We start from the raw sequence: 26,375 nt of genomic DNA, 5'->3' as shown, positions 1-26,375 counted from the left end.
ATAATTGTCATTAGATGGCCCTAGGTCACGAACGAAATCCGACTTACCAACACGTGATTTGCAGGTTTTTTTTGTATACCGAAATATATTTCATCATTTTACCTGATTTTCTAATTTATTTAAATCAATAATGGACTCAAACAATTTAACATCGACACAAAAAGCCGAATTGATCGATAATGTAAAGGAGCAGATAGCCGTTGCAACCATACAGGAGCTTTTATCCAAAATTACGAACAAATGTTTTGAAAAATGTATCAACAAACCTGGTACAAGTTTGGATAGTTCAGAAACGAAATGTTTGAATCATTGTGTGGATCGATTTTTCGATTCTTATAATATCGTATCGATGGCATATGGAAGTCGTGTCCAGAATGAATCACATCAGTTCAGTTAAATGAGTGAGGATTTTGTTAATTAAAAAAAAAATTCTTTTTTATCTGCATTTATTTCCCAACAGATGAAAAATTTATGTAGTAATACCTAAAAAAAAATTATGATATTTTTTGTTTTGTATAATGTATATGTTCACTAGATTTACAATTTGTAATACTGGCTTTTCAATTTTCAACAAACATTTGTTTGTTTAAAATTTTGAATAAAATTTTGTACCGATTTAAATAAGAATATATTATTTGTATTTATCATCATTAGATTTGAATCTATCATGATTTCAATATCGCTAATATATCGAATTTATTATTGGCATCATTTGTGGAAAAAAAATCTTTGAAAGAAAAAAAAAGAAAATTATAAAGAAACAAATACCATCCATAAGAAGAATAGATTCATAAAAAAAAACATTGCAATGATTACAAAGTTTGTAAAAGAAAATCGTTATTTTTTTCCCTGTCTTCAAGCGGAATTCCAAACATGACGGAATTTCGTAACATTGGCCCTTTTCATCATGAGAGAATATATTCATTAATAATTGTTTTTTCATCTGATCATTTTATGAATGAAAAGAAGATGAGTGAGACGAACAAAAAAAATTCTGCAGTCTAAGCCCGATGGCGGTAAAAATGAAAAGAATTTAAATATTTGATTTGCATGAATGACGAAAGATAATGAATATTTGGCAACTATGATACAAAACTATTCGATTTCGAAACATATTATTATTGACATTTACCTATTATATACAAACATTGAAACATAAACGGATTATTAATCATATATATATCTTTTGACGTAAATGACAAACAAAAAAAAGTCCAACGTTAATATTGAATGAGAATAAATTTTTTAAATATAAAATGATGATGATGATCAGAATAATTGATTATTTTTTAACTAATAATTGAAATGTATTCGTAGTATTACAATCAATCGGCTTTTTTTACAAAAAAAAAAAATATTTTTTCTTTGAAAAATACACTAAACAGATTTGTAATTCAATATCCATGAATATTCATAATAATGTCAATAGAATATTCTATTTACATATATTTTTTTTTTGTTCTCACAAAAAATTTTTTTTTCCTACTTTTGTCAAACATTTTTTTTTTTGAAATTATTTTATTGAAACAGTACAATAGAATTGTGTAGAATCATGTGAACCATTTTTTCATTGGTCTGTATGATAATATTCAAATTCTCAATAGCCTTGAATATTGGATATGGAATTTTTTTTGTTGATTAAATTTCATAAATATTGAGTTTAAAATAACATGAAAATTTTAATTTTTAACCTAATTCAATATTCAATATTTTTCGTTTGAATTCTGTTAAAATTCTGTTTACTGAATTCTTTATTAAACCGTTATATATAATGATTGATGGCCACTTTTGAACAAAAGAAAAATCCTCGGTATGACATGTTATTAAAGATTTTAGATACAGTTTTTTTTCACTCCTTTTTCGACTGACTAAAGAGATTCTCGACAATCGAATGAAAAGATAATATTTTTTCATTACATTTTGATTTTTTTCGAAAAATAAAATGGAATTCTCTCTCCATCATCTCTAGAGGATTCATGATCTTCAATGACACCGACTGCAAAATAAAAAGAAATGAAAATTTCAAATTGAATTCTTCATATATATAGAATTAAAATCTTTGTCACAAAATAATGGTATTGAACAAAAAAAAACATGTATCTTGCATAAAAAAATTTGACTTTTCAAAATGTCTCTAATTTTGTTTGAATATACAATTATTCCATTTTTATCTTTTTTTTCTCTCTCTCTCTCTCTACTGGAAAAAAATCATATTCATTCAATGTGGCAACTTTTACTTTACTTATTAATCTGTAAATGAATGAGATGTATTCGTTTCACTATCTCAATATCGAGTGTCTTTTTTTTCTCTTGACATTGTATTATGGTTGATTTATGTGTGTATGTGTGTGTGCAACAATTTTCATTTCAATAGTTTATTTAACAGAAAAATCCGTGGCAGTTCATCTTTTTATTTCATTTTTTTTTTGCACAAAATAAAATGAACGAGAAAAAAAATAAGAAAATGAAAAAAAAACATCTTTCCATTTAGTCCCAATGTGATTAATCCTATTGTAGATTTTTGATATATTGGATATTTAGAGGATATATAAAGTCTTATTTAGTTGGTAATGGAGAGTAAGATAGATGTGGATTCTCTCTTTCTGTGTGTGTGTGTTTGTGTGTGTAATTATTTTTGATTTTGATTTCACTAACGATGATTCTTTATGATGTCTGAATGAATGCTACCACATAATAAGGAAAATCTTTTGACTTTTATTTGGAAATTTTTTTTTCAATCATCTAAGATCTACTACTTTTCCGTTCATTTCCCCAAAGCACAGAACAAATATACAGTAAAATTAAGAAATTCTAAAATATCTCTTTTGTTTCAAACGAAACAGAAACAAACACAATGAATGAATTCAGTGAGTGAAAAAATCAAAAACTTTAAAATTGAAAATATAAAGAGGGAAATTGTATAGGGATGGAATGAGGGGGAGTTTAGAGAGTGAAAAACGTTTTTTTTGCACTACATTTCCATTCTCTTTATTCTTCTTTCTTGGCATCTTGGCATTTCCAATTACAGATATTTACTGGCCTATTATATTCAATCCTCTCTCTCTCTCTCTCTCTCTCTCTCTTTGTTTTTATCTTCAAATGACTCATTCGATTTTTTTCTAGTTTGTTTTTTTTATAACAAAAATGAAGCAGAAACAACAGAAAAAGCTTTTTTTATATATATATGTTTAATTGGAAACATTTGGGATGCTTTTCTTTTTTTTCTTTCTATTTCGTACAATAATAAGTAAAAATTAAGAAGAAGGAGAAAAATTCTTTTAAAGAATCAGACAGCCAATTAAAATTTTTCAATTTTTTTTATACTTCGTGAATCATTATAGTCATCATCATCATCATCACCATCATCATATATAGTAGGAAAGAAGAGAAAATTCAGTAAGTATATACATCCAGAATATTTGAAAGAAAAAAAAAATATACATTCAGAAATTCATTAAAAAATTCGGAAAAAAAGCATTAATTATTTCGATTTGTTTCTCTTGATTTATATATACTTGCTATTATGTTTGCTGACAGTAAAATGTAGGAATGTGTTTAGAATTATATGTATGTTCAAAATATTTATTTGTTGTTCAATGTTGAACATGACCGAATTTTAAAAGACCTATAATTGGATTCAGGAAAAAACTGTGCACAAAAAACATTTGTACTTTTCAATTGTTTATTCAGTTATTTTGTGTTTATCATATAACCAAGCAAATATATTCAATGATAATCGAATTTTTAAATCTTTTAAACAACAACAATGTTTTGTTTGTTTGTTTGTTTTTTATATTTTTTTTTTCATATCTAAATTGGCAATGCTAAAAATGAGTCAAAGTGATTCGCAGATATTTGATTGATTTTCTTTCTATATAGTTCCATCACATAATCATCATTGTCATTACCATTTATTTTCATTGATTTATTCTTAGTTTTTTTTAGTAACTAGAATTTGCTATTTGCTTCTTGAAGAATCATTTGTATTCATTTTTTTTTTACTTTTTGTTCGCTTGACAAGTTACGTGGTAAAATAAATCAATAGAAAATCTATTGAAGAACACACATGCATACAAGTTCAACGAAAAAAATGGCGACAACAATGGACCAAAAAAAACCCAATGAATGTTTATATAAAAATAGATTTTCCGAATAATAAATAGCTTCATATAAAAGACTTCTTTGCTGGCCAGAATTTCATTCTGCTTCTCAGTTTTTCTTTTATTCTTTCTCTTTTTTCCTTGAATTCTTAAGAATTTTAATTTCAATTTATTGATATAGCATATAATAACGAGAACAAAAAAAAACTAACGTCACCATCATCATCATGCAAAACAGGAAAAAAATTCCATTTCCAAAGAATAAATAAAAAAGACTAGATTAGATTTTTTTTTAATTCTATCAGGAATGAATAATGTTATGTTATTCAATTGATTTACATAGTTTAAACAAATTTCAATTTTTTTTAATCAATCTGAATGAAACTTTGATTCAAAATTTGAACTTCATACAATGACCACTCACAAAATGTACATTGCATCTTTTTTGTTACATCAAGAATTTTGTCTGCTTGTTTGTGTATGTATGTGGTGAAACCCAGAAGAAGAAACAAATTAGCTTAAATGGATGATCATTAGCTAGAATCCATCGATACAAGTGTTGACGACTAAAAACAATTGTGAACTTGGTCGTCGTTCATTCAGTGAACACACGCAGACATGAAATCCAGTATAAGCTATTTATTTGTAGTTATTTTAAGAGTTAGAATTGGATTTCAGTACAGATGATCATTCATTATTCGCTTTGGAATTTTTGTTTTTGTTTCGTTTTTTTTTCTCCATGTTTTGAATCTTTCTACTTTTTATCTAGTAATAATTCCTCGATCTTTTCAAGTTCCGTTTTTTCATTTCACTTGGTATATCCATTTGGTGAGATTAGCACAATTTTTATGCTTGGTTAACTGAATTTTTTTTTGTTCTTTTCTTTTGGTAATCACATGATACATATGTGTGAGGGTGTGTGTGTTCGTTATTCATTTCATTTGAATGAATGGAAAACGAAACAAAATCAACCTATGTGAAAGAATAGTTTTCAAAATGAATTGCTATGGATTCAATGCATTCCGAATTCTATTCAGCTTTTTGTTCGCCATTCTACATTCCGTTTGTAAATGAAAATTAACCAAACTTTTTTTCATTTGATTATGAGAGCGCTTTATAACAAAATGTCAAGGGTAATAAAGAATTTTGGAAAGGAGGTGGAAAAAAACATTCAGAATGTTTTTTTTTTGTTCAATCCATCTGTATTGTCATAAATTCTGGTTTAAATTTCAAATTCACCATAACGTATACCACCTTGACTATGGATGATTGCCTAGAACAGGGATGTAGGACAATTGAAAAACTGATGAAATAAAATTCATTTATTCCAACAAAATATTACATTGATGAAATGCCTTGCAGGTATGAAAAAAAAATTGATTTCGTCCAGATCTATCGAAGGAATCCAATGAGAAGGGGAAAAGAAATTCCCAACCCATAAATTAATTATTGTTTTTCATCGAAATCATATATGGGGGAAATGGTAGTGCACACACACACACACGTGAACATTAATGTCACCAATACACGGATAGAAATGAGACTGAAAAATTGAAAAAAACAAAAAAAATTTTTATTTTCCGTTCAGATATTACATATTTTCTATATTGTAAAACCAGCGTACCAATTATAGAATAAAAAATACAGACGCAAACAACATAAACAGAGAAGCAACCGGAGGGAAAAAAAGCCAACATTAATGGAGGAAAAACTTCAAGTGAAATTTTGATTAAAATTTTTCATTCAATTTTTTTTTTTGCTCTAGTAAATACGAACGAAATAGCGAATAAGAGAAGAAAGAAAAATTTTCATTTAATTTCCTCAAGACATATAACAAACGGTAAAGAAAAAAAAATAGAATAAGAACGAACAACAAAATGTATTTTGAAATTTATTACATCAATGAAAAATGAAAAATATTTTCATTTCTTCCATCCTATTCCAGGATACCAAAAAAAAAAAAAAAATTCAGATCATCGATCAATTTTTTTGTTTGTCTCGAATGAATGTCTCTTTCGAGATTTCAACGTCAACCATCATCGTTTATCGTATGCTATGAAAAATGAAATTTAAAAACAAAACGAAATTACCAATTCTGAATGTCAAATACAGAAAAACAGACAGACATCATTTTGATTGAATGATTTGTTCAAGAGAGAGAGAGAGAGAGAGAGAGAGAGAGAGAGAGAGAGAGAGAGAGACAAAAGAAATAAATTCTGATGCCCTTTTTGTTTTTTTTTTCGTGTGATGATGAACAAACAAACAAAACAAGAATATTCAACAGATTTGTTTTGATAGTCATCACTATATCAAAATGTATTGAAATCGACTGGGATTCTACTTTAATTATTTATTTTTATTCAATAATTTAATAATTCATTTTCATAATTATATGTTCTCGATGACAGTAGAATCAAAAATTTACGAAAATTGAATACCAAAAAAAAGATCAATACGTCATCATCATCAACCATAATGATTCGATGGAAAAATACGTCATGTCAGGACTAAATGGTAGCCCTATGGTAGCCCTATTTATAATATGAAATGATTCCTTTTTAGAATTGTAGAATTTTTAGATGTTTATCGGATTTCCGTGTATCAGATAATGGCTAATTTTGATGACTATTATTAATGAACTTGTCTATTAATTGTGTCAAATGTTCGGTAATTTATTTCATTAGCCATTGAAATGATGAAACGAATGAACGTGGTTTTTTATTTGGTGTTATAAAAGCGGAAAAAAACAAATAAAAAAACAACAACGGAAAATGACAAAAAATATGGAAATTTTTTTTGCCATTTTTTTTGGTAATTATGAAATCTGATATTTGGAAATATTTTCTCGTTTACAAAATGACTATCTATGAACGTTAAAATTGTAAATGGAACCAAATTATAATGATCAAATTCAAGAAGAAAGGAAGAAAAAATGTTGATAAAAAAAAGATGATGAAATCGGTAACAAAATTTTTTTTTGTGCAAATAACGCCTCTATTTTTTCCAGGGTTAAGACAAAAAAAAGGGTCTTTCGAATGAATGTGATTAAATATTCCATCAGATCAACAACATGACTTTGTTCTGATTATTTTTATGGTCTGTGTGTTTGTGTGTTGAAAAAGAAAATAAAACGGGTTAATTTCAGCAGTGGACAGAAAGTGACGCTGAGTCAAAAATCATACATGAGCAGAAAAGGCTCAACAATAGTCATGATCGACATGAGCACAATTTGTGCAGACATCTTATAAAAACAAGGGGTTAAGTCGACGTGCGACAGAACATGCTTTAGTTTTCATCTTGTATATTGTGTCATGATGATTGAGGTCGTTTAATAAATAAATAAATTATCAAAGTTTTGAAAAACGAACCATAGTGGTGTGAAATTTTTTGTCTATTTCGTTATCAGCACCAAATATGTCAACGACGAAAGCTACCGAATAATTTCTGATGTTTACGTTACGAATTTCACGATCACGCCACGATTACGAATGCTACGACGACGATTCACGGATGTAAGGAACGATTCAATCACGTATTACGGAAACCACGATTAATACGAGGTACGGTTCACGTTTACGATTTACGATTCACGATTCACGACGACGTACGAGGTTTGGTCTACGATTCACGTTCACGACAGCGTACGAGGTACGACTTACGATTTACGATTCACGATTACGATTGATCAAACACGGACGAAATACGATTCACGATGGTTTCAAAACACACGATAACAGCAATGACTGATGATGAATTACGCACGGAAGTCAAAAAAGTATGTAACGAAATACATATCGCGAACAACACGATGATGATCGGATTAGGCGACGAAATCAATCCACAGGAAATTAAGCAGCTGAAAAATCAGTATTATCGGTTAAGCAACGTCATCATCGAAAAGGGATCATTGACCAAGGACGAAGAAACGAATTTCGACAATTGGAAGCATACGATTGATAAATTGGCAAGAATCGGTAACACCATCACGATATTACGAAAAGGATTGGAACGCCTAGAACGTCACGAAGCCACAGAATACGATAAAAATTTAATCAATCGAAAGCTCGACGATATGAGAATGATGGCTAGTGATAATCCAAGTATTGAAGATTCGTTGATTGAAATGGAACGACAATTTGAAAGATTGACAACTAAAGATGCAAACAACGAATCAACATCATCATCCAGTTCGACAACAAAGCAACAAGGAGCGACGTCTAGCGGTAACAACAAAGATGATACAACAGATGATTCGATACCACGTGATGAACAACTCAATGATACACGAAACGAGGAACAATCCACGAGTCATCACGATATGAACAACGGTCGACAAGAAGCAAACGACACGACTCAAACAGGTACGACTTATTATAATCCATATCAACAATATTGGTGGGATTACAGTAATTATTATTCACGTTCTGGTGGTCCAAAAATCGAAGCTAAACGTCTAAAACATTATGACGGTGATCCAATTGGATATCCAGTTTTTCGGCAAATGATCAAACATTACCTGATTGATAATCCACAGATTCGAGGAAACTTGAATAAAATGATGGAAATACGGGATCTACTGCCCGACAAGCATCGATACATACTGGACCGTGTAGATCAATTTAATCCGGATATGAATGAAGTATTAGTTACGTTGGACAAGCATTACGGTGGTCGAAGCCGAATCATTCCAGCTTTGAAAGCACGTATCCGATCAACATCGAAGCTTCCATTACGCCCATCCGAACGAGAATGGGAAAGCATGACCGAAACAGTGATATTGATTCGAAACACGCTCAAAACTACAGGATTGGAAGCCGAAGAATTCAGTTTGATAAGTCCAATCATGGCGAAAATCGATCGAATCCATTTTACGAATATTGGCGATGATGAAGAAGTGACGTTGGCTCAAATTGAGAACTATCTCAAACATGGCTGGAATCGAGAACGTACGATTGGATCGCAAATCGATCCAGACGATATTGCATCCACGAATCAAACACGAGTATCGAACGCCACGAGCGGTAGAATGAGAAGTAATGTTATGGCTGCAACATCGAAATCCACATGTATGTTTCGAGATGGTGATCATCGTACAGATGATTGTGTATTGAATGTCGAACAACGTAAAGAAGCTGTTATTGAATATCGACTATGCTTCAGATGTGGTGAATCTAATCATCAAAGTCGTGAATGTAACAAGAAATTGCGATGTACAACATGTGGCAGAAATCATTTAACATTTTTATGCCAAGATTATAAACAATCATCGAAATCATCTGGTTCACGAGAAACAAAATCTACGAATGACGATCCACAGACATCATCGAATCGAATTGAATCATCGACAAATGAAACAACGGCATTGCTTACAACGAACGAAGGAAGTATCCACAAAACAATGACGACCATGATCAACGGTAAAAAGGTACGAATATTATTTGATGGCGGTGCTGGAATTTCGTTTATATCGAATCGTCTGGTTGAACAATTGAATTTGGACGTGGTCAAGGTAGAACCGATTCGGGTGAAGACGTTATATGATGAAACATCAACATCAAGTGACAAATGTGCAATGTTAAAATTACCGACTTGGAACGGATACGAAGAAGATTTATGTTTCCGGGTAAACGATAAGTTGAGAAAGTTGCAATTTGGTGGTATTCCGATTGATGAGCAAGAAAAACTCCGTAATGTTGGTATTGATTATTATGACGAGCCAGTGGCAGTTGATATCTTGGTAGGGCTTGATAATATCAACCGAATTCAATTGGAACATGAAAAGCGTCTATCAGACGAAATTATCGCAAAGAAAACCACGCTCGGATGGATTGTATTTGGCTCATCTACAATGTCTGATGTGGTATTATCGATTCCTCAAAGCCACGTAACGGTAAATGTACATGACCACGATATTGATGACGACATGAAACCAACAACGAACAAATCTGTGACAACTTATTGTACCAACGAAGATGATCGAAATAATGTGGATAATCGACGATGTTCAACCAATTCCCCGTCAATTGTAGAAGAAAATATCGATTCTAATTATGTAGCTGCAAAAACAATCAATACGAATATTGTTCAACGAGTAAATCACGAAAGTAGCCAGCAAATGATGAAGCGTCTATGTCAATCAAAATTTATCGAAGTATTTGTGCGTTCACCGAAATCTGATTACGATTTAAATCGACGATGTAATAATGACCATCTACGAATATCCATATCGAAATTTAATGCTAATGAATCATTCATCAAACAAACATCAAAGGAATTTTTCTCTTCTAAATACGAATCCATTGTATCGAAATCATTCACGTTCTATCGTTTCTTTTTTAAACAATTTACCGATCATTTTAATGTATGGATGTCTATCAACGTGAACGATAATGAAATTGGTATTGCAAGTAATGTTTCTGATCAAATAATATCGCCGAAGCTTCATCGATTCGAAATTAACGAAGTTTTTACTGTTATCAAAACAAATGTATTGATCTTAATCACTGGTTTATTTTTATTGTTCTTAAATTATGACTTATCGAATATTGATCTCATTTGGAAATGGTATTACGACGTATGGGTTGAATTAATTGACCGACAACTGAATAATTGGATGAGACTTATTGATCCGTATCGAGATAAATTATTGATTTTAATTAAATTAATTCAACAAAAATTTTTGAACTACGATTTGAAAAATTTATCAAGATTTTACGATGATAACCGAATTTATGAAAATAATTTTATTTACGTTGGAAAATATCTTATTGTTTACAAATCATTGAACGAATTCCTTGGTAATTATTCTGCTGAACGATCGGATCGAAGTAAACTATTGGAGAGGGGAGGAATGGACAGAAAGTGACGCTGAGTCAAAAATCATACATGAGCAGAAAAGGCTCAACAATAGTCATGATCGACATGAGCACAATTTGTGCAGACATCTTATAAAAACAAGGGGTTAAGTCGACGTGCGACAGAACATGCTTTAGTTTTCATCTTGTATATTGTGTCATGATGATTGAGGTCGTTTAATAAATAAATAAATTATCAAAGTTTTGAAAAACGAACCATAGTGGTGTGAAATTTTTTGTCTAGCAGCTTTTTCATTTTTTTTCTTCTTGTTTGAATATAAAAAACAAGGAACATTTTGCTTTTCTATCATTTAGCAAAAAAAAAAACAAAAAAAAGTGATTCGTAAAAACTGATAAATTATGCAAAATCATTTCATATAAACTACTGCTATAATATACCTTCAAGACCAATAAAATACTGCATTCAATTTTTTTTTCGTTCTAATACAAACATACATTGAGACATTATTCAAAATGAACAGAATGATGAGAATAAAGAAAATAATTTTTGACAAAAAAAAACAAAAACTTGGTAAACAAGAATATTTTAATGCGATTTTGCTGTTTATTTATTATTTGTTTTTTTTTGTTTTTGTTTTTGTATGTATAAAATCTTAAATTATAAAAAAAAAAAATTTAAATGTGTAACATTTTCACGATTCATTACTAGATGGCGTGATCATTCAAAAGTGAAACACGTGTTTTACTTGCTCATTCAAAATCGTAAACTGTTTTTGATATTGTTTGTGGTTTTGTTTAAAAAATTTCAAATGGCTAAAACTATTGCTGATCAAAATTTAATAAAAAAAATTCAAAAACCTAAAACACGTCGTGGTAAACGAATTCTCGAAAAACGTGAACCACAATTGATTGAAGATGTCAAACGTGCTGTACTGTGTCGCTGTTCAACTGCCAATCAAAAAGGTGTTCAAATGCTAAAAGATTTTTATGCAATAAAAAAACCAAATGCAGTGTTTCTGAATCGCAAAGAATCCTGGCAGCCATTTAACGATGTTTCATCATTGGAATTTGTGGCCAAAAAAAATGATAGTGCACTTTTTGCATATGTATCGAATTCGAAAAAACGACCAAATAATATTGTAATTGGACGTACCTATGATGGAAATGTTCTTGATATGGCTGAATTTGAATTCAATAATTACCTTTCATTGTCTGAGTTTCAGAAACCAAAAATCACTTTGGGCACTAAACCAATAATTTTATTCAGTGGTCAAATGTTCGAAACAATGCCCAATCATCAACGATTAAAATCATTATTATTAGATTTCTTCATTGGCCCAAATGTGGAACAGATAAATCTTCATGGTTTAGAACATGTAATTCATTTCATCGAAATTGATGGTATAATTTGTATGCGTTCTTATAGAATATTATTGAAAAAATCTGGTTCACGTTTACCTCGTGTCGAATTGGAAGAGATTGGACCACGAGTGGATTTCACATTACGACGAAATCAATTTGCACATGATGATTTGTTCAAAAAGGCATTGAAACAACCAGATGCTGTATTACGACAACAAGGCCAAAAGAGAAAACCTGAAGAGAAAAATATATCCGTTGATGCTTTTGGTACAACATTAGGACGTATACATATGGAACAACAAGATTATAGCAAATTACAATTGAGAAAAGGTGGTGCATTCAAAGTGAAAAAGATCATTGATCAATAGAATGTATGATTTTAGTAAGGAAAAATTTTGATTCTATTGAACAATATATTTTGTCATTGTATTCAAATCTGATGTGAATCTGTTTTTTATATGTATAATAATTAAATTAAATTATTATTATTTTCGTATTTCATCAGAAAAAAAACTAATAAATCTCCAACTACAAATATCGTTTTACGATGATGTGTTTGGAACAAGAAAAGATTTTTTTTTTTTAACCATTTTATTTCCACAAAATATATTATTACCAAATATATATGGTTTATATTACAAAATAAATTTTTTTTTTTTCGTTTATCGACAAAAAAAAAACATTCGTGAAACATGAATACACACGAACACACACACACACACATTTATATACAATGAAAACACATGAAAATAAACGACGATAATAATAATAAAAAATTTGGTAATATTATTCAAGGATTCAATGATGATGATTATTATTAATATTATAGAATATTATTATGGAATTGGCGGTTGGTGGTTGATCGATTTGGTGATCGACTCAGTTTGATCAATATTCACTTTGAATAGAATCGAATCGACATTCTGTCCAATTCTTCTATACACGAGAAATCAGAAAAAAAAATTCAATTTTGTATTTCACAATTTTTTTTTCTTTCACATTATTTGTATGTGTGTGTGTGTGTGTGTGATTTAATTCAAATATATACATGAATTCATGTGTTCCAAAGACGTATAATACTAATATAATAATGTTATATAAATTGATTCAAACAAATTCCAGTAACAATAGCAATATCAATAGATTTACAGCTTGAGCTGACATTTGATTTTTCAATAACAAAAAAAAAAAATTTTTTTTTTTTCATTTTCATTTTTATAATGGAAAATTGTCTGGAAAAAAACCACAAACTTTTTCTTCATGTCTAATGTTACGGAAATTATTGTTATTGTCGTTATTATTATTATTATTGGAAACTGATAAATGATTATTATCATCATTTTTTTCGTTATGATTGTCATTACATTTATGAAAACAATTGAAATTGTAAACAAGATTGAAAAAACCAAATACATCTAGATTCTAGATTCTAGATTGATTATTTGTATGATTTCAAGAGACGGGATAAAAATTTCAACAAATATCTCTAAGAAAGAATAGTTTAAAATTTTTACTTGCTTTCATCTGATCATCATATGGTTTTTAATTCAAGTGCATAAAAATGAATGAAAATAATATATTAATGATGATGATGATCATCATTTCATTTTCTCATCATCATAATTATTATTGTTCAGCATTCAAGGATCAAAACACCAACCTTCATCATTATCATCTTCAGCGTGGAAAAATGATTGTTCCATGATTCTCATACAGAATTTTAATTAACCTTAATTGGAATTCAAAACCAGACAACAATGTTGAAACAAACATGGTGTACAATGATATAGATGAAATTAGTGTATCATTTGCCTAATATTTTAACGCTTTATTTTATTCGATTATATAATACGATTAGTTCGGTCTCATTATCGTAAGTGTATGATTATATGAAACAATGGGTACAGTGGGAATAGAAGCGCTTCCTCTGTACATTACATTCTTATGGAACGAATTTTGTTCGTAAGTAGAGTGTCCACTAGAGTATCTCGTGTTGATCAATAACCAAAAAAAAAAAAACAATGAAATTCTCGTGATAATTACAAAAGTCAGAGAAAATCAAATCATGCTCAATTAGTCTCAAATCAGTGAGGAAAAAAATAAAAAAAATTTCCCCTCAGTCCAATGAAACAGCAATCGGAATGATCAGTCGGTTGACAATGAAAAGATGACTAGAATTTCAAAGAATTTATGATTTAAAAATCCACCAACATAAAGATGTTTTAACATGATTATTTGAATTTATTAGTTACAAATTAACTAAAGAACGTATTATATGAAATCCCTTTCATTTTGTTATTATTATCATCATCATCAAATTGACAAATAATAGATGGACAAATCGTAGTAAAATGTTGATTACCGCCAAAATAAAGTTTGACCTAGATATGATTAAAACGATCAAGTTTTGTTCTTGTGTTGATTAGTACCAATAATTTTGTCTGCAAAAAAAATCCGACATTTTCGGCAAATTATTAACAAAATCAGAAGTATTGATGAGCGATGAAAAAAAAGTCGATGAAATTGAATTGAAAATTGCTGTCATGATATATAAATGATGATTGAAATATATGAAGATAGGAATTGTCTATTAATGTAAACATTCGTATAACTTATCAATCGAATGGATCAAATAACTGAAGTATTTCACATCATCCATCAGGCTTGATAAAAAGCTATTCATTTTTTTTGCAAGCAATCAATTGATACATGTGATATATCAATCAATCAACAATCAAACCATGCCAGATTATGGAATGTGATTAAATCATCATTAATAATGTTGGCTCAATCATCATAAGAGAAGAAATCAGCCGATTTCTTAATTTGTTTCGCGGATTCTAAAATTAAAATTAAAAAACAAATAATACTCATCCATCTGCGATAATAAGAATTCTTATAAAAAAAACAAAAATGTTTGGAACAAAATTAAGAGTAAATATTCTTTTCAATATTTTAATTTTCAATCAAAAAATTATAACTATTAATCAATTGTAATCATTATTGTTAGGAATTGATACGAACAAATAAACATTCGTTGACAACCATAATCGCAATCATATTTGGTCTTAGTTTAGGATTCGTATTCAGAAATCATGTTTGGCCAGATGAACATTCTATTGATAAGCAAAAGATACGTTATCTTGAGCTACCGGGATTAATATTTTTACGATCATTTCAACTATTGTTGGCGCCAGTACTAATTACATCATTAACAACAAGTTAGTTTTTTTTTTTTTTTTTTTTTGATTTATGATTTTCCAATCACTAATATAACTGATTTGAATTATATTTGTATTAGGTTTTTTCTGTGACAAAATCGACAACAATGAATCAAACGATTTTCAACAAAGGCCAGGAACAAAATATGATCTTCAAAAAGTGACTGCCATGTCATTTTTATTTTTTATTTCATTTTCAATATTCACTGCAATTCTTGGCATAACAGCGGTCAGTATATTGGAACCAGGATCATCAACCATTGAAACTGAATCATTATTGGAAACATTGAATAATACAAACTATGATCCTATCAAACAGAAACAGGAAAAATTTCGAAAAAGCCATTATCAGATGGATTCTGTTTATAACATTATACTGTAGGTATTGTGCTCAAATTTGAAATGATTAATCGATTTAAATTTTTTTTATTTGATTTCTTGAAAAATAAATTTAGAAATATCTTCCCCGATAATCCATTGACACCATTCTTTATGAAATCATATGAACAAACGGAATTTATTTGGCCACAAAATTTCAGTGAAATCAATGACCCAAATTTTGTGCCAAAAAACAAGATAAAAACTCTATATTCATTTGATCCAAATATGTTGGGAATTTGTGTCTTGTCTATTTCGTTGGGTTTTATCCTGTCAAAACTTCCATCATATAAAACTGAAAATATACGAGCATTATTAAATGAATTAGATGTGGTTGTAAAATGTTTGCTCGATATTATGATACGGTATGTATTGCATTGTATTAAATTTTTTTTCATAAAAACAAATTTTTTGAATTCATTTAATTATGACAGTATTATGCCTATCGGAATGTTTTGCTGGATGTTTACCGAGAGTTTGAAAATGAAATCATTGAACAAGATGGTCAGCCAATTATTTTACTTTTATTTGATTGCCATTTGTTTGTTTTTATTCATCTGGTTCATCTTTTATCCAACAATTCATTTTGTCATTACACGAAACAATCCATATCGGATACATCGAGGCGTTTTCTCTTCATTATTAGTTGCAGCTGCATCATGTTCAAGTGCACTTGCATTGCCGGTTACAATGGAATGTATGGAGAATCATTTGAAATTACCAAAAATTATATCTAAAATGGTTTTACCACTTGGAATGACGATCCATATGAATGGATCTTCCATGTATTATCCAATGGTTGCCGTATTTATTTCGCAAGTGAAACAAGTGCCACAAAATTTTCTAACATTGAGTATACTATGGTAAGAATAAATATAATGTAAATTGAATCATTAACACTTGATCATCATCATAATCATTATTCATGCATTTTTTTCGTGGGGAACGGAAATTTTTCAATTTCGAATTTCATTCACTTTCATTATTCATCATCATCATCATCATTAAGCGTCTTTTCATTGGTTATGTCGATGGGATTTCCTGGTGTTCCAGCTGGTGGTACGACATTAGTTTCACATTTGGCCTTTGCATCAGTGTTAGGCATCGATAACCCACAAGAAATTATTATCTTAGTGTTAACTTTCGATTGGATTTTGTAAGTATATATGCATTTCTCTCCATATTATATAGTTATAATTTTTTTTCCTATCGTTTATTGTTTCAATCAATGGAATTCCGGCAAAAAAAATATAATTATTTTCCATCAACAATAGTGAACGTTTACGTACCATTACTAATGTTATGGGTGATTGTTTTGTAGCTAAATGTCTAGAAAAATTGACTGCTATTAAGCCATCAAAAATAACATCAAATAATATGGCTATCACTGATGAAGATATGGCATTAAATAATTTTGAAAAACAGCTTGGATAATTTTAATAATGGCTATTAATATAATAAATTGAATAAAATAATAAAAATCTGAAAAAAATAATGGTTCAGTATGTCCGTGATAAAATCATTATTTTATGAATAAATGATCATGTCCAATTTTATAAGTATCTGAATGGCAATAAGGGATACTATTGTAACTATGGTATAAAACATAGAAAAAAAATTCAAGAAAAGAAATTTTGGACTCGGATGGAATAAAATCCTGATTATGTACAATATGAAAAACAAACATAATGAATTGCTTCCAATTTTGGTAGGTATACCACCACCTTGCACAAATACAATCGATTTTTAGTGGGCAAAAAAAAACATAATTTATGGAAATATTTTACATGATGATTATAATGGCCTAACTAATGTATATGATGAAGAAAAGAAAAGATTCGTGAAACGCTAAATGAAAATGAAAATGAGAAAAAAAATCAATTGCATATAGAATATATTGCTATTGTAGATGCATATACACGGATGCAGTATATTTCTCTATTATTTTCATCATTATATACGATACACTATGTAATATTGTCTCAAATATTTGGTCGATTATAACTTTATTATCAACAGAAATTAATTTTCATCAGAAAAAAACCAAAATTCATGAAAAACAAGCACATATAATATATTAATCTAGAGATTTTATTTTACTTTATTTTATTTTTTTTTTCGTTGATAGTAAAATCCAATTTATAACGGTTAGTTTTAGAGCCATTTATATTATTATTTGTGGTTACGCTTTTTTTTCTTGCTTTCTTCTTTTGATAATTATTATGGGAAAAAAACTTGTCATGCATTATATTACTGTATGTGTGTGCGTGTGTGTGTCGTTAATCAAATTATTCAATAAATTCATAATCATAATAATCCCACTAATGATAATGGCAAGTTTTGGTGGTTAATTTTTGTAAGTTGTTGTTTTTATAATATAAAAAAAGTGAAGATTTTTTTTCTCTATGGACACACTCAACTTACTCAATTCACTATGATCACCATCATCATCAAATTCTTATGAATAAAATGAGATTAAGCCTTCTGATTAGATCCAGACAGACAGTTCATCAAGCGTAAATAATGAATTTGCACTTTTTTTTCATTTATTTATTCCAGAGAGAAAAAAAAATAAATAAATATTAATGTAAATAATAATAAATTGCCATAAATTAGCACTTCAATTTATATGTTTCAACATATTTGGTGATTGAAATGCAAAATCCTCAAATGTTTGTTTATTGAACTGGAAAAGAAAATGTATCCAAAAGAAATGATTATTATTTTTCAATTTTCATTCATTGTTCATGAAATATGGTAAATATCCATATTCAATCAGATTTCTGGCTTAATGTATTGATTGATTCTTTCTATGTTTATGTGTCTGTGTGTGTGTGTTTATTTTGTGCTTTAATAAACAAGAGAGAAAAAGAGCAATTGCAAGTGTGAAAAATAACTTTATCCATCCATCATGAGTTCTGGTCATCAGAAAGAAATTTCATCAATGACGCAAAGTCTTTGATATTTTTCTCTCCATGTTGTTTTTGTCGGGTATGAATATTAACTGGATTTTCTGGTCTCAGAATAAAAGTATTCAAAAAAAAAAAATTTCAAGTATTTACACAATAATCAGATTTTTTTTTTCACAGAAAAAAATAATTTGACAATCCGATAAAATGAATAGAGTTTTTGTGTTAGAGTTTCTCTGAGTAAAAAAAAAAGAATCTTACAAAAAAAAATTGATCATTTTAAAAAACGAAAGAAAACTATTCATGAAAAAAAATGAAAAAAAAACATTGCCATTTCATTCATATGTGAAATATAACAACAATAAATGGTACTGCATTTCTTTAAGAAATATCATAATGTAAACGAATGTAAAATGAGAAATAAGAATAAGAATGAGAAGAAAAAAGGAAAAAAAAAATCTAGGAGCAAATTGATAATAGTTTTTTTTCAATTTACAGAAAACGAAATCCACCATTATTTTTTTCTTCTTTTTAGTTAGTAAAAATGATGAGAAGAGTGCTCAAAAACTAATTTTGATACACGTAGAATTTTTTTTCAAATTAAACTTGCACACACACACACACACACACACACACACACTTGTCATAATCAGATGTTGCATCATCATCATCATCAACATCATTCCCAATAGAATTCTTTATTTCTGGGCAAAAAAAAAATTCTACATTCTTTTTTTCTCGGCGAATAATTATTTCGTATACATATATATGGAATCGAAAGTTAACTTTTTTTTTCATCCACTGAATAATAATGAATCTCGTATTCTAATGTTTGAACATTTTGAGTTTTGTTTTTGGTAGAAAAAATATAGCCAACAAACAACAAAAGATTTGGTCGTACATCATTAGATTGGTGAAAAGATCAAATGAATAAATATTTAAACTAGAAAAAAAATTGTATTAGATATGGTAGGAGAAAAAAACAATGACAATTATCATTGAAAATCAGCTGTTAAAAATTGATCTATAAAGATAACACGAATATATTTATCTATTTCATTTAAAATGATTGAAAATTTTTCTGCTTATCAATTCAAAAATATTGACTTAGTTAATCCGAATTTGTTTGATTTACATTTTTTTTTCTCAAATGTATTGCTCATCTATCTATTGGAATATAAATGAGCAAGAAAAAAAACATGACTTGAGAAACTACCATATATTAACAAACTAACGTAAAGAAAAAAAAAACAGAATTTGACAAGAATAAAGCTACCAGAAAAAAATGTCATATCCAGATGATGATGATGATGATGATGATTTTGAAAAAATGATGCATTATGTGAGCATTCACAAAAGCAAGAATGTTTTGAAAAAAAAAATTGTCACCAAATTCTCTTGTAAAAACTAAATAGAATTGACGAATGAGGTCCGATCAACCATCCAGAGAGATAGAAAGAGAGAGCGAGAAAGAATGACAAAAAAATCCATAGAAAAAAAGAAGATAACTCACACACATAAACATGCAGGATTTTAATACGGCTCACGATTTGCACTTTGAAAGGCCATCAAAAAAAAAATCGATCAAACGATCAAATATCGAATATTTATTTCTGGAATTTATAAAAAGAGTAGCATCCAAAAAAAAAAGAAAGAAAGAAAGAGGAAAATTATTTGATGGATGGGTTGTCATATTGTCAATATGTTTTGAATGTTCACAAATGAACAACAAAACGAAACGATTCAATGTCCATTCAATCGAATTTGAGTGCGAAAAAAAAATATATAAATAAATTCAAGCATTTATACAGTTTTTCATCATCATCACATAGCATATATAGCGTATATGTGAGAAAGGAACTCTACTGATTTGAAATTCAATTCCAAACTTTTATCCATAATTCACTATCCACTATCCATAAATTGAATTTTCAGTTGATAGCACTTTTTTTCTATTTTATTCAATTCGATCACATATCATCAAAAATCTTCAATATCACAAATGACAACAAATGATTATACATGTATATATCATTTTATAATCGAAAATGAATTTTGCTCCACCAAATTGATTGTTTTGTTTTGTACACATGCATATGAATTATATACAGGATTTAAGATTGAATTTTTGAAATTTTTCTTCATGAAAAAACAACAAGAAAAAGATGGTCATTTGGCAAAATAATTTACAAATTTATTGTTTGTCATTAGTGATCATCACAATTACCATTTAAAAAATGGAACAAAAATTGTCAACAAATCATATGTACATATTGGTTGGTGGTCCAGAAAATCAAATGATTAATCTTTATTTTTCTCTCCTTTTTTTCCCGAATTGTTTTTTTTTTCTAGGATATAATATTTTGTGATGATGATGATGATAAATCACAAGCATGTTTGTAAATGACATATAAAACAATTTTTTTTTGTCTATCAGCTGTAATTTGAAAAAATAAAATTTATATTTCACATTCGTGTTTGTGTGTGTTTTGAATAAATTCTCGTTATAAATGCTTTTGTACGTCATTTATTGTTTTTTTTCTCTGGTCATTTCGTTTGTTTTTTTTTTTTGTCACACCAATTTTATTTCATTTATTTTTGGCTGTTTAAATATCAAAAATGAAATGATCTCATGTTTATTACTGTACAGACAAATATATCATCATGTAAAATTAAAGGGTATGATGATGATGATGATGAACCGTAATTATGACACTTGAAGTTTTAATGCAATTTTTCGGACAAAAAAAATAGCCATCAAATTTTTTTCTGTTCTATACTCAAAATAGAGAGAAAAGAACTATTAATCTTTGGTGAAAACAAAGAAAAAAGAAAAAAAAATTTGTTGGAACGGCGCTCCAAGATTAAATAGATTGATTGAGTGGAATGGGAATGTTTTAGTGGGAGGAATGAATTTTGTCTTCAATTTTTTTTTTGTTTTTCATTTGTGATTAATGAAATTCAACAATTTCATCATTGCTTTGATAAATTTTTTCACTGCCCGACATTTTTTTTCGTCACTGATTTCCTAGAGAATGAAAACAAAAGACTGAATTTTTCACAAAGTTTTCGAAAAAATGAAAATAATGTAAAATCCAAACGACAACAATTTTATTTTCTACATGAAATTTTTTTTCTTTTAATTTCAAAATAATTTGTAAATCAACTTTTTTTTCGTCATCTATATATAAAAAAAACGAAGAAATTTAAAATTATCCAAAAGTTTGTTTGTTGTCGTTGACTGTTATAGAGCCACAAGAGTGTGAAAATAAAGTGAAATTTGAATAATTAATGATTTCTGATTACTTTTTTGCTTTCATGGCCATAAAAAAATCAAATTTTCTTATTTCATTCCGTAGGAAGACGGAAGGAATGAACCAAAAAAAAAAAAAAAATGACTTTACTTTTCTTGTTTTGCAATCTCCCACACACACAAGCATTTCCCACATTATTACAGTGAAAAAAAGGAATTTACTTTAATAGAATGGAAAGGTTTCAGCATTGCCATGAAAAAATAATAAACAAAGATGGAGTCAAGCAAAAAAAAAAAATCAAGTCCCATACAAACTTTGTTTGGTCAAAAAAAAATTTTTTTTTTCCTAAATTGAAATTGAAATTCATTGCACATTTGAAAAGGAAAATGAAATTTTTAGTTTTGAATCAATTTTTTTTTTTTTTTTTGAATCTATTTTCATGAATTTTTTTTTTTTTTTTTTTTTTTTTTGCTATCCCAAAAGGTATCTGAATTGCTAAATATTTGATGGTGATTATGTATGTGATGATAATCTGACACATGAAGATTGTAAAATCAATAACACAAACATTGACATTAAAAAGTTTCTTTTGGGGTAACCATTAGTGTTTTTTTTCGAATGAAAAAATGCAATAAATGCAAATGTGTACTGTTCCAAGAATGGACAAATACCAAGTAGAATTACATTTCATTTTTTTTTTAAACACCAACAAAATCAAATAATTTTGAAAAATAAAAGAGAAACGAGAAACGATTGAAATTCCTATGAAATAACAATTTGTGAAAAAAAAATTCGACTCTTTTTTTAATGATTATTATCAATATTTTTTTCAGTTTTAGTTTTTGTTGTTGTTTCCATCCATCATTTTATTGTTACAAATGATCGCATTTATTATTTTTTTGGTGATAGAATAAGAAAAACAATATGTTTGGACAGATCATTAAGTTCGATTTTTGTCAAACATGAAATATATAAATTGTTGATGTTTTTAAAAAAAAAAAAAAATTTTTCGCTGATAAATAAGAATTTATTATGGCTATAAATGATCGATATATATATAACGAATATTCTAATTTCAATTATTCAACATACGGCGGAAAAGATTATAAACCAATTATCAACTACACTACTATTATTGGGGTCTCATTGTGATCAGAAAAAAAAAATTCTGATGACATCAGCATGAACAAGAAAAACAAAGAAACAACAATTTATACTTAAAATGAAATGATCATCATCATCATGGATTTTAATTTCATAAACTCAATGATTTTTTTTTCTCGATTATTTCATAATGATCATCATGGAGTGGAAATGATACTTTTGAATTTTTTTTTTCTTCTTCTTTATTTCACAAAAAAAAACCATATCATTATCATTTCGGATTATCCGTTTCGAAGAAGAAAAAAAAAACAATCATTATAAACATACACACACAGACACATTACGTTTATACACATTGTATATGATGATGATCATAACACAAAAAAAACATCATCATACACACAGTGCCATCTGTATGTAGTTATTTTTTTATTTTATTTTATTCTTTATTACTGTTCTGTTTTTTATTACTTTTCTTTTCTATTCTTGCTCATCATCATCATCATCACTATTATATTTATGTAAGAAAATTGTTTGGTCGATAGTATAATTTATATTCTGTTTTTTTTTTTTATCCACCCACCAATTCGTGTTTGTTAATAGATATCGTTATTTACCGAGTATATATGATGATGATGATATATAAATGACAACTCGAGTCATTAGTCTTTCAATGCTTTATGCACATAGTGTTTTTCAGATTTTTTTTTTTTTTTTTTTTGTTACACCACAACAGAAATTATAAGAAGAAAAATTATCTATTATTCTTTATCATGTTTAGTTATCTTTTTAAATGAAAGAATCTTGCCTGTCATTATTATTATTATTATTATCATCATCACCAACAATGGTGATTGTTTCTCAATGTTTGTATATACTTACTTTTATAATCAAGGTTGTTTCATTGTGTTTGTGTGTGTCAAGATTAAAATGATGGTAATGATCTTACACATATCTCACTTGTAATTTTATATATGTGTGAACAAAACAAAACAAAAAAAGATGTGTGGTAAAAGTAAACAACGCTTTGTGTAATAGAAAAAAAAAGAAACTAAAAATAAAAACATTTGGCCATTCAACTATACAGCTATAGCTGTATTGTATATATATGTAAGTGATTTCGAATTTTCTCTTTTTATTTTTTTTTTGTTTCTTATATATTTATTATAAATGAAAATCTTAATTTTGACATCATCTGTATATATAGATATTGTACATTAATGTGTATTGATACAAATTTTGGTATCAAAAAAAAAGGAAACTGATCGGAAACCATATATATTATTGCATAACCAAACGGTAAGTCAATGTGTGTGTGTGTGTGTGTGTGTATTCATCTGCAAATGAAAAGGAAACCTTTACTATGTAAAAAGTCAATTTTCCATTTCATTGAAATCAATAATAAAGTTGATAATAATAATTTCTTTCATTTTCCATCTTAAGATGACTATAATACCAATGCTAACTATACTGATTCATCATTATTCAAGCATCAAACAGGAAGAGAAAAAAAAAGAGAAACGAATAATGTAATTGAATATATCCAATAGTACAACCCGAAAATATTTAATAAGTTTTCATTGAAAACGTTCATTGATTTAATATATGTTGTCGGTCGGTCAATGGTTGGATTTGTATTGAAATATTAAAGTTTTTCATTTACCCGAAGCAAATACACACAACACAAACATACATTGAAAGAGTAAATGGGAAAAAAAAGTACAGAATCAGTAATCATCAATCATTCCATATAATTTGTGAATATTTCAATTATTGACATTCGATTCTTCTACTACTAAAGAGTCAAAATGATGTATAATAAATGAGCAACAAGTTGCAAATTTATTTGATGGCTAACTAAATTTTTTATGATCTAAAATCGTTTGGATAAAAAAATTCTTTATTCTACTCATCATCATCATAAGATAGTTCCATTAGCTGATATGGTGATAATAGCAATAATAAAATAAAATGTAAAATTGAATCAAAATTTGAATTTTTGTTTTGAAATAGGAAGATTCAGATTCAGTCAAAAAAAAAACAGTAAATAGAATATTTGTGAGTGGAGAAAAATGTTTTTGTCGAAATATAACGATAGGAAACATTATTTCTAACCATGAAAAAAAACAGCAATCAATTACATACTTCAACACACACACAAAAAAAATCAGACAATCCGCCCATTTGTTGTTGTTCGAATATTTACCGTTTTATTTTCATAATATATATAGCGGAATAAAACAAAGAATTTGGCCATTTGTTTGTTGACCATTTCGACAAAAAAAAATATTTTGCATTATCAATCGTTTTTTTTTCATTCGAATCTGTATGTGATGAACAAAGAAAAAAAATCTATTTACTGATGATATGAGAATATACATTATATATTTTTACACACACACACACACACACACACAAAAACGGATGAAAATCATATAATAATAGCATAATCATTTGCCAATTTTCAATTGCTTATCATTAGAATGATCGAAATTTTTTTTTATTATTATTCTTTATTTTTTTTATTTTTCACCATCTCTCTATCTTATTCGATTTGATGTTTGTTTTCTATTATCGTTAATATTATTCTTTTTTTTCTCTCATCTTTATCTTCTAGATTCTTTTTATTTTTAGTATATATCAATGTGGAATACACTTGAAAATCATCATTAATAATAATATTGAATAAAATTGAAAAAAAAACTTCATTCATGTACACATTTATTCGTATATATAAACACTTAAAAAAAACATCATGAAGAATCGAATCGAATCGAATTTATGATAATGGCTGATATATATGGGCTATGATGGTAGTCATCATCATCATCATCATCATCGGATCATCATTGATAAGAATGATGCCATGATGATGATGATAGAAATGACAGCGGTTTGCGCACGACCATAATCGACGGCCACCAATGCCAAACATAAACTCTATTTCCGAATACCACCACCACCACCAATACCAACACCATTTTTGCTATCAAATTATGGTTCAAAATCAGAATATTGGTTGCGCGCACCGACAATCAACTAACCAACATAACGTTTTGGAATGAATACTATGATTTCATTTTGTCGTCAGTTTTTCGACATGAAAGACGTCCTAAAAAAAATTCAACATTTGCCTCTTTTTATTCACGGTTTTTTTTTATTCTGGTAGTGAATCCTGACACACACACACACACACACATGTACCATACATGATCTCAAACTGAGTATTTTT

At 28.2% G+C, this 26,375-nt stretch overlaps 5 protein-coding genes across 6 annotated transcripts in view; all 5 read left to right on the top strand.

Moving 5' to 3' along the window:
* Positions 1 to 38: 38 nt before the first annotated feature.
* Positions 39 to 629, top strand: LOC142597336 (mitochondrial import inner membrane translocase subunit Tim13). The gene has a single exon (XM_075728642.1). It carries the CDS (start codon positions 131 to 133, stop codon positions 395 to 397), a length of 267 nt encoding a protein of 88 aa, XP_075584757.1. The 5' UTR covers positions 39 to 130; the 3' UTR covers positions 398 to 629.
* A 6,619-nt stretch (positions 630 to 7,248) lies between these two features.
* On the top strand, positions 7,249 to 11,166 carry LOC142597354 (uncharacterized). 2 transcript variants are annotated; one of them, XM_075728891.1, is made up of 2 exons: positions 7,249 to 8,461; positions 8,546 to 11,166. In XM_075728891.1, the coding sequence occupies exons 1-2, from the start codon at positions 7,813 to 7,815 to the stop codon at positions 10,963 to 10,965; spliced, it is 3,069 nt and encodes a 1,022-aa protein (XP_075585006.1). In that variant the 5' UTR covers positions 7,249 to 7,812; the 3' UTR covers positions 10,966 to 11,166. The 2 variants fall into 2 exon arrangements, with proteins under 2 accessions (XP_075585006.1, XP_075585005.1); XM_075728890.1 differs by having other exon boundaries at positions 7,720 to 11,166.
* Positions 11,167 to 11,646: 480 nt separating this feature from the next.
* Positions 11,647 to 12,766, top strand: Non3 (Ribosome production factor 2-like protein Non3). Its single transcript, XM_047063959.2, has one exon. It carries the CDS (start codon positions 11,725 to 11,727, stop codon positions 12,643 to 12,645), a length of 921 nt encoding a protein of 306 aa, XP_046919915.2. The 5' UTR covers positions 11,647 to 11,724; the 3' UTR covers positions 12,646 to 12,766.
* Positions 12,767 to 15,051: 2,285 nt separating this feature from the next.
* LOC124490788 (excitatory amino acid transporter 1) lies at positions 15,052 to 17,379 on the top strand. The gene is made up of 7 exons (XM_047053379.2): positions 15,052 to 15,211; positions 15,288 to 15,498; positions 15,579 to 15,876; positions 15,954 to 16,241; positions 16,311 to 16,739; positions 16,886 to 17,032; positions 17,151 to 17,379. The coding sequence occupies exons 1-7, from the start codon at positions 15,191 to 15,193 to the stop codon at positions 17,308 to 17,310; spliced, it is 1,554 nt and encodes a 517-aa protein (XP_046909335.2). The 5' UTR covers positions 15,052 to 15,190; the 3' UTR covers positions 17,311 to 17,379.
* A 6,573-nt stretch (positions 17,380 to 23,952) lies between these two features.
* LOC124494299 (uncharacterized) overlaps positions 23,953 to 26,375 on the top strand; it is a 28,728-nt gene continuing 26,305 nt past the window's right edge. The window contains exons 1-3 of the mRNA XM_075736096.1: positions 23,953 to 24,253; positions 24,351 to 24,442; positions 25,761 to 26,367. The gene's annotated coding sequence lies outside the window, so the exon portion shown is untranslated. The remainder of the gene's footprint in view (positions 24,254 to 24,350; positions 24,443 to 25,760; positions 26,368 to 26,375) is intronic.

Source organism: Dermatophagoides farinae, chromosome 2 (assembly GCF_024713945.1).
Source record: "Dermatophagoides farinae isolate YC_2012a chromosome 2, ASM2471394v1, whole genome shotgun sequence".
NCBI classification, from domain to species: Eukaryota; Metazoa; Arthropoda; class Arachnida; order Sarcoptiformes; family Pyroglyphidae; genus Dermatophagoides; species Dermatophagoides farinae.
This window is presented reverse-complemented; position numbering and strand designations above follow the sequence as displayed.

Coding starts and splice junctions, on each gene's coding strand:
- LOC142597354 (XM_075728890.1), top strand. CDS start 7,813: ATGGTTTCAAAACACACGATAACAGCAATGACTGATGATGAATTACGC.
- LOC142597336 (XM_075728642.1), top strand. CDS start 131: ATGGACTCAAACAATTTAACATCGACACAAAAAGCCGAATTGATCGAT.
- Non3 (XM_047063959.2), top strand. CDS start 11,725: ATGGCTAAAACTATTGCTGATCAAAATTTAATAAAAAAAATTCAAAAA.
- LOC124490788 (XM_047053379.2), top strand. CDS start 15,191: ATGTTTGGAACAAAATTAAGA. Junction 15,212..15,287: donor TGTTTGGAACAAAATTAAGA/GTAAATATTCTT, acceptor CATTATTGTTAG/GAATTGATACGAACAAATAA. Junction 15,499..15,578: donor AATTACATCATTAACAACAA/GTTAGTTTTTTT, acceptor TATTTGTATTAG/GTTTTTTCTGTGACAAAATC.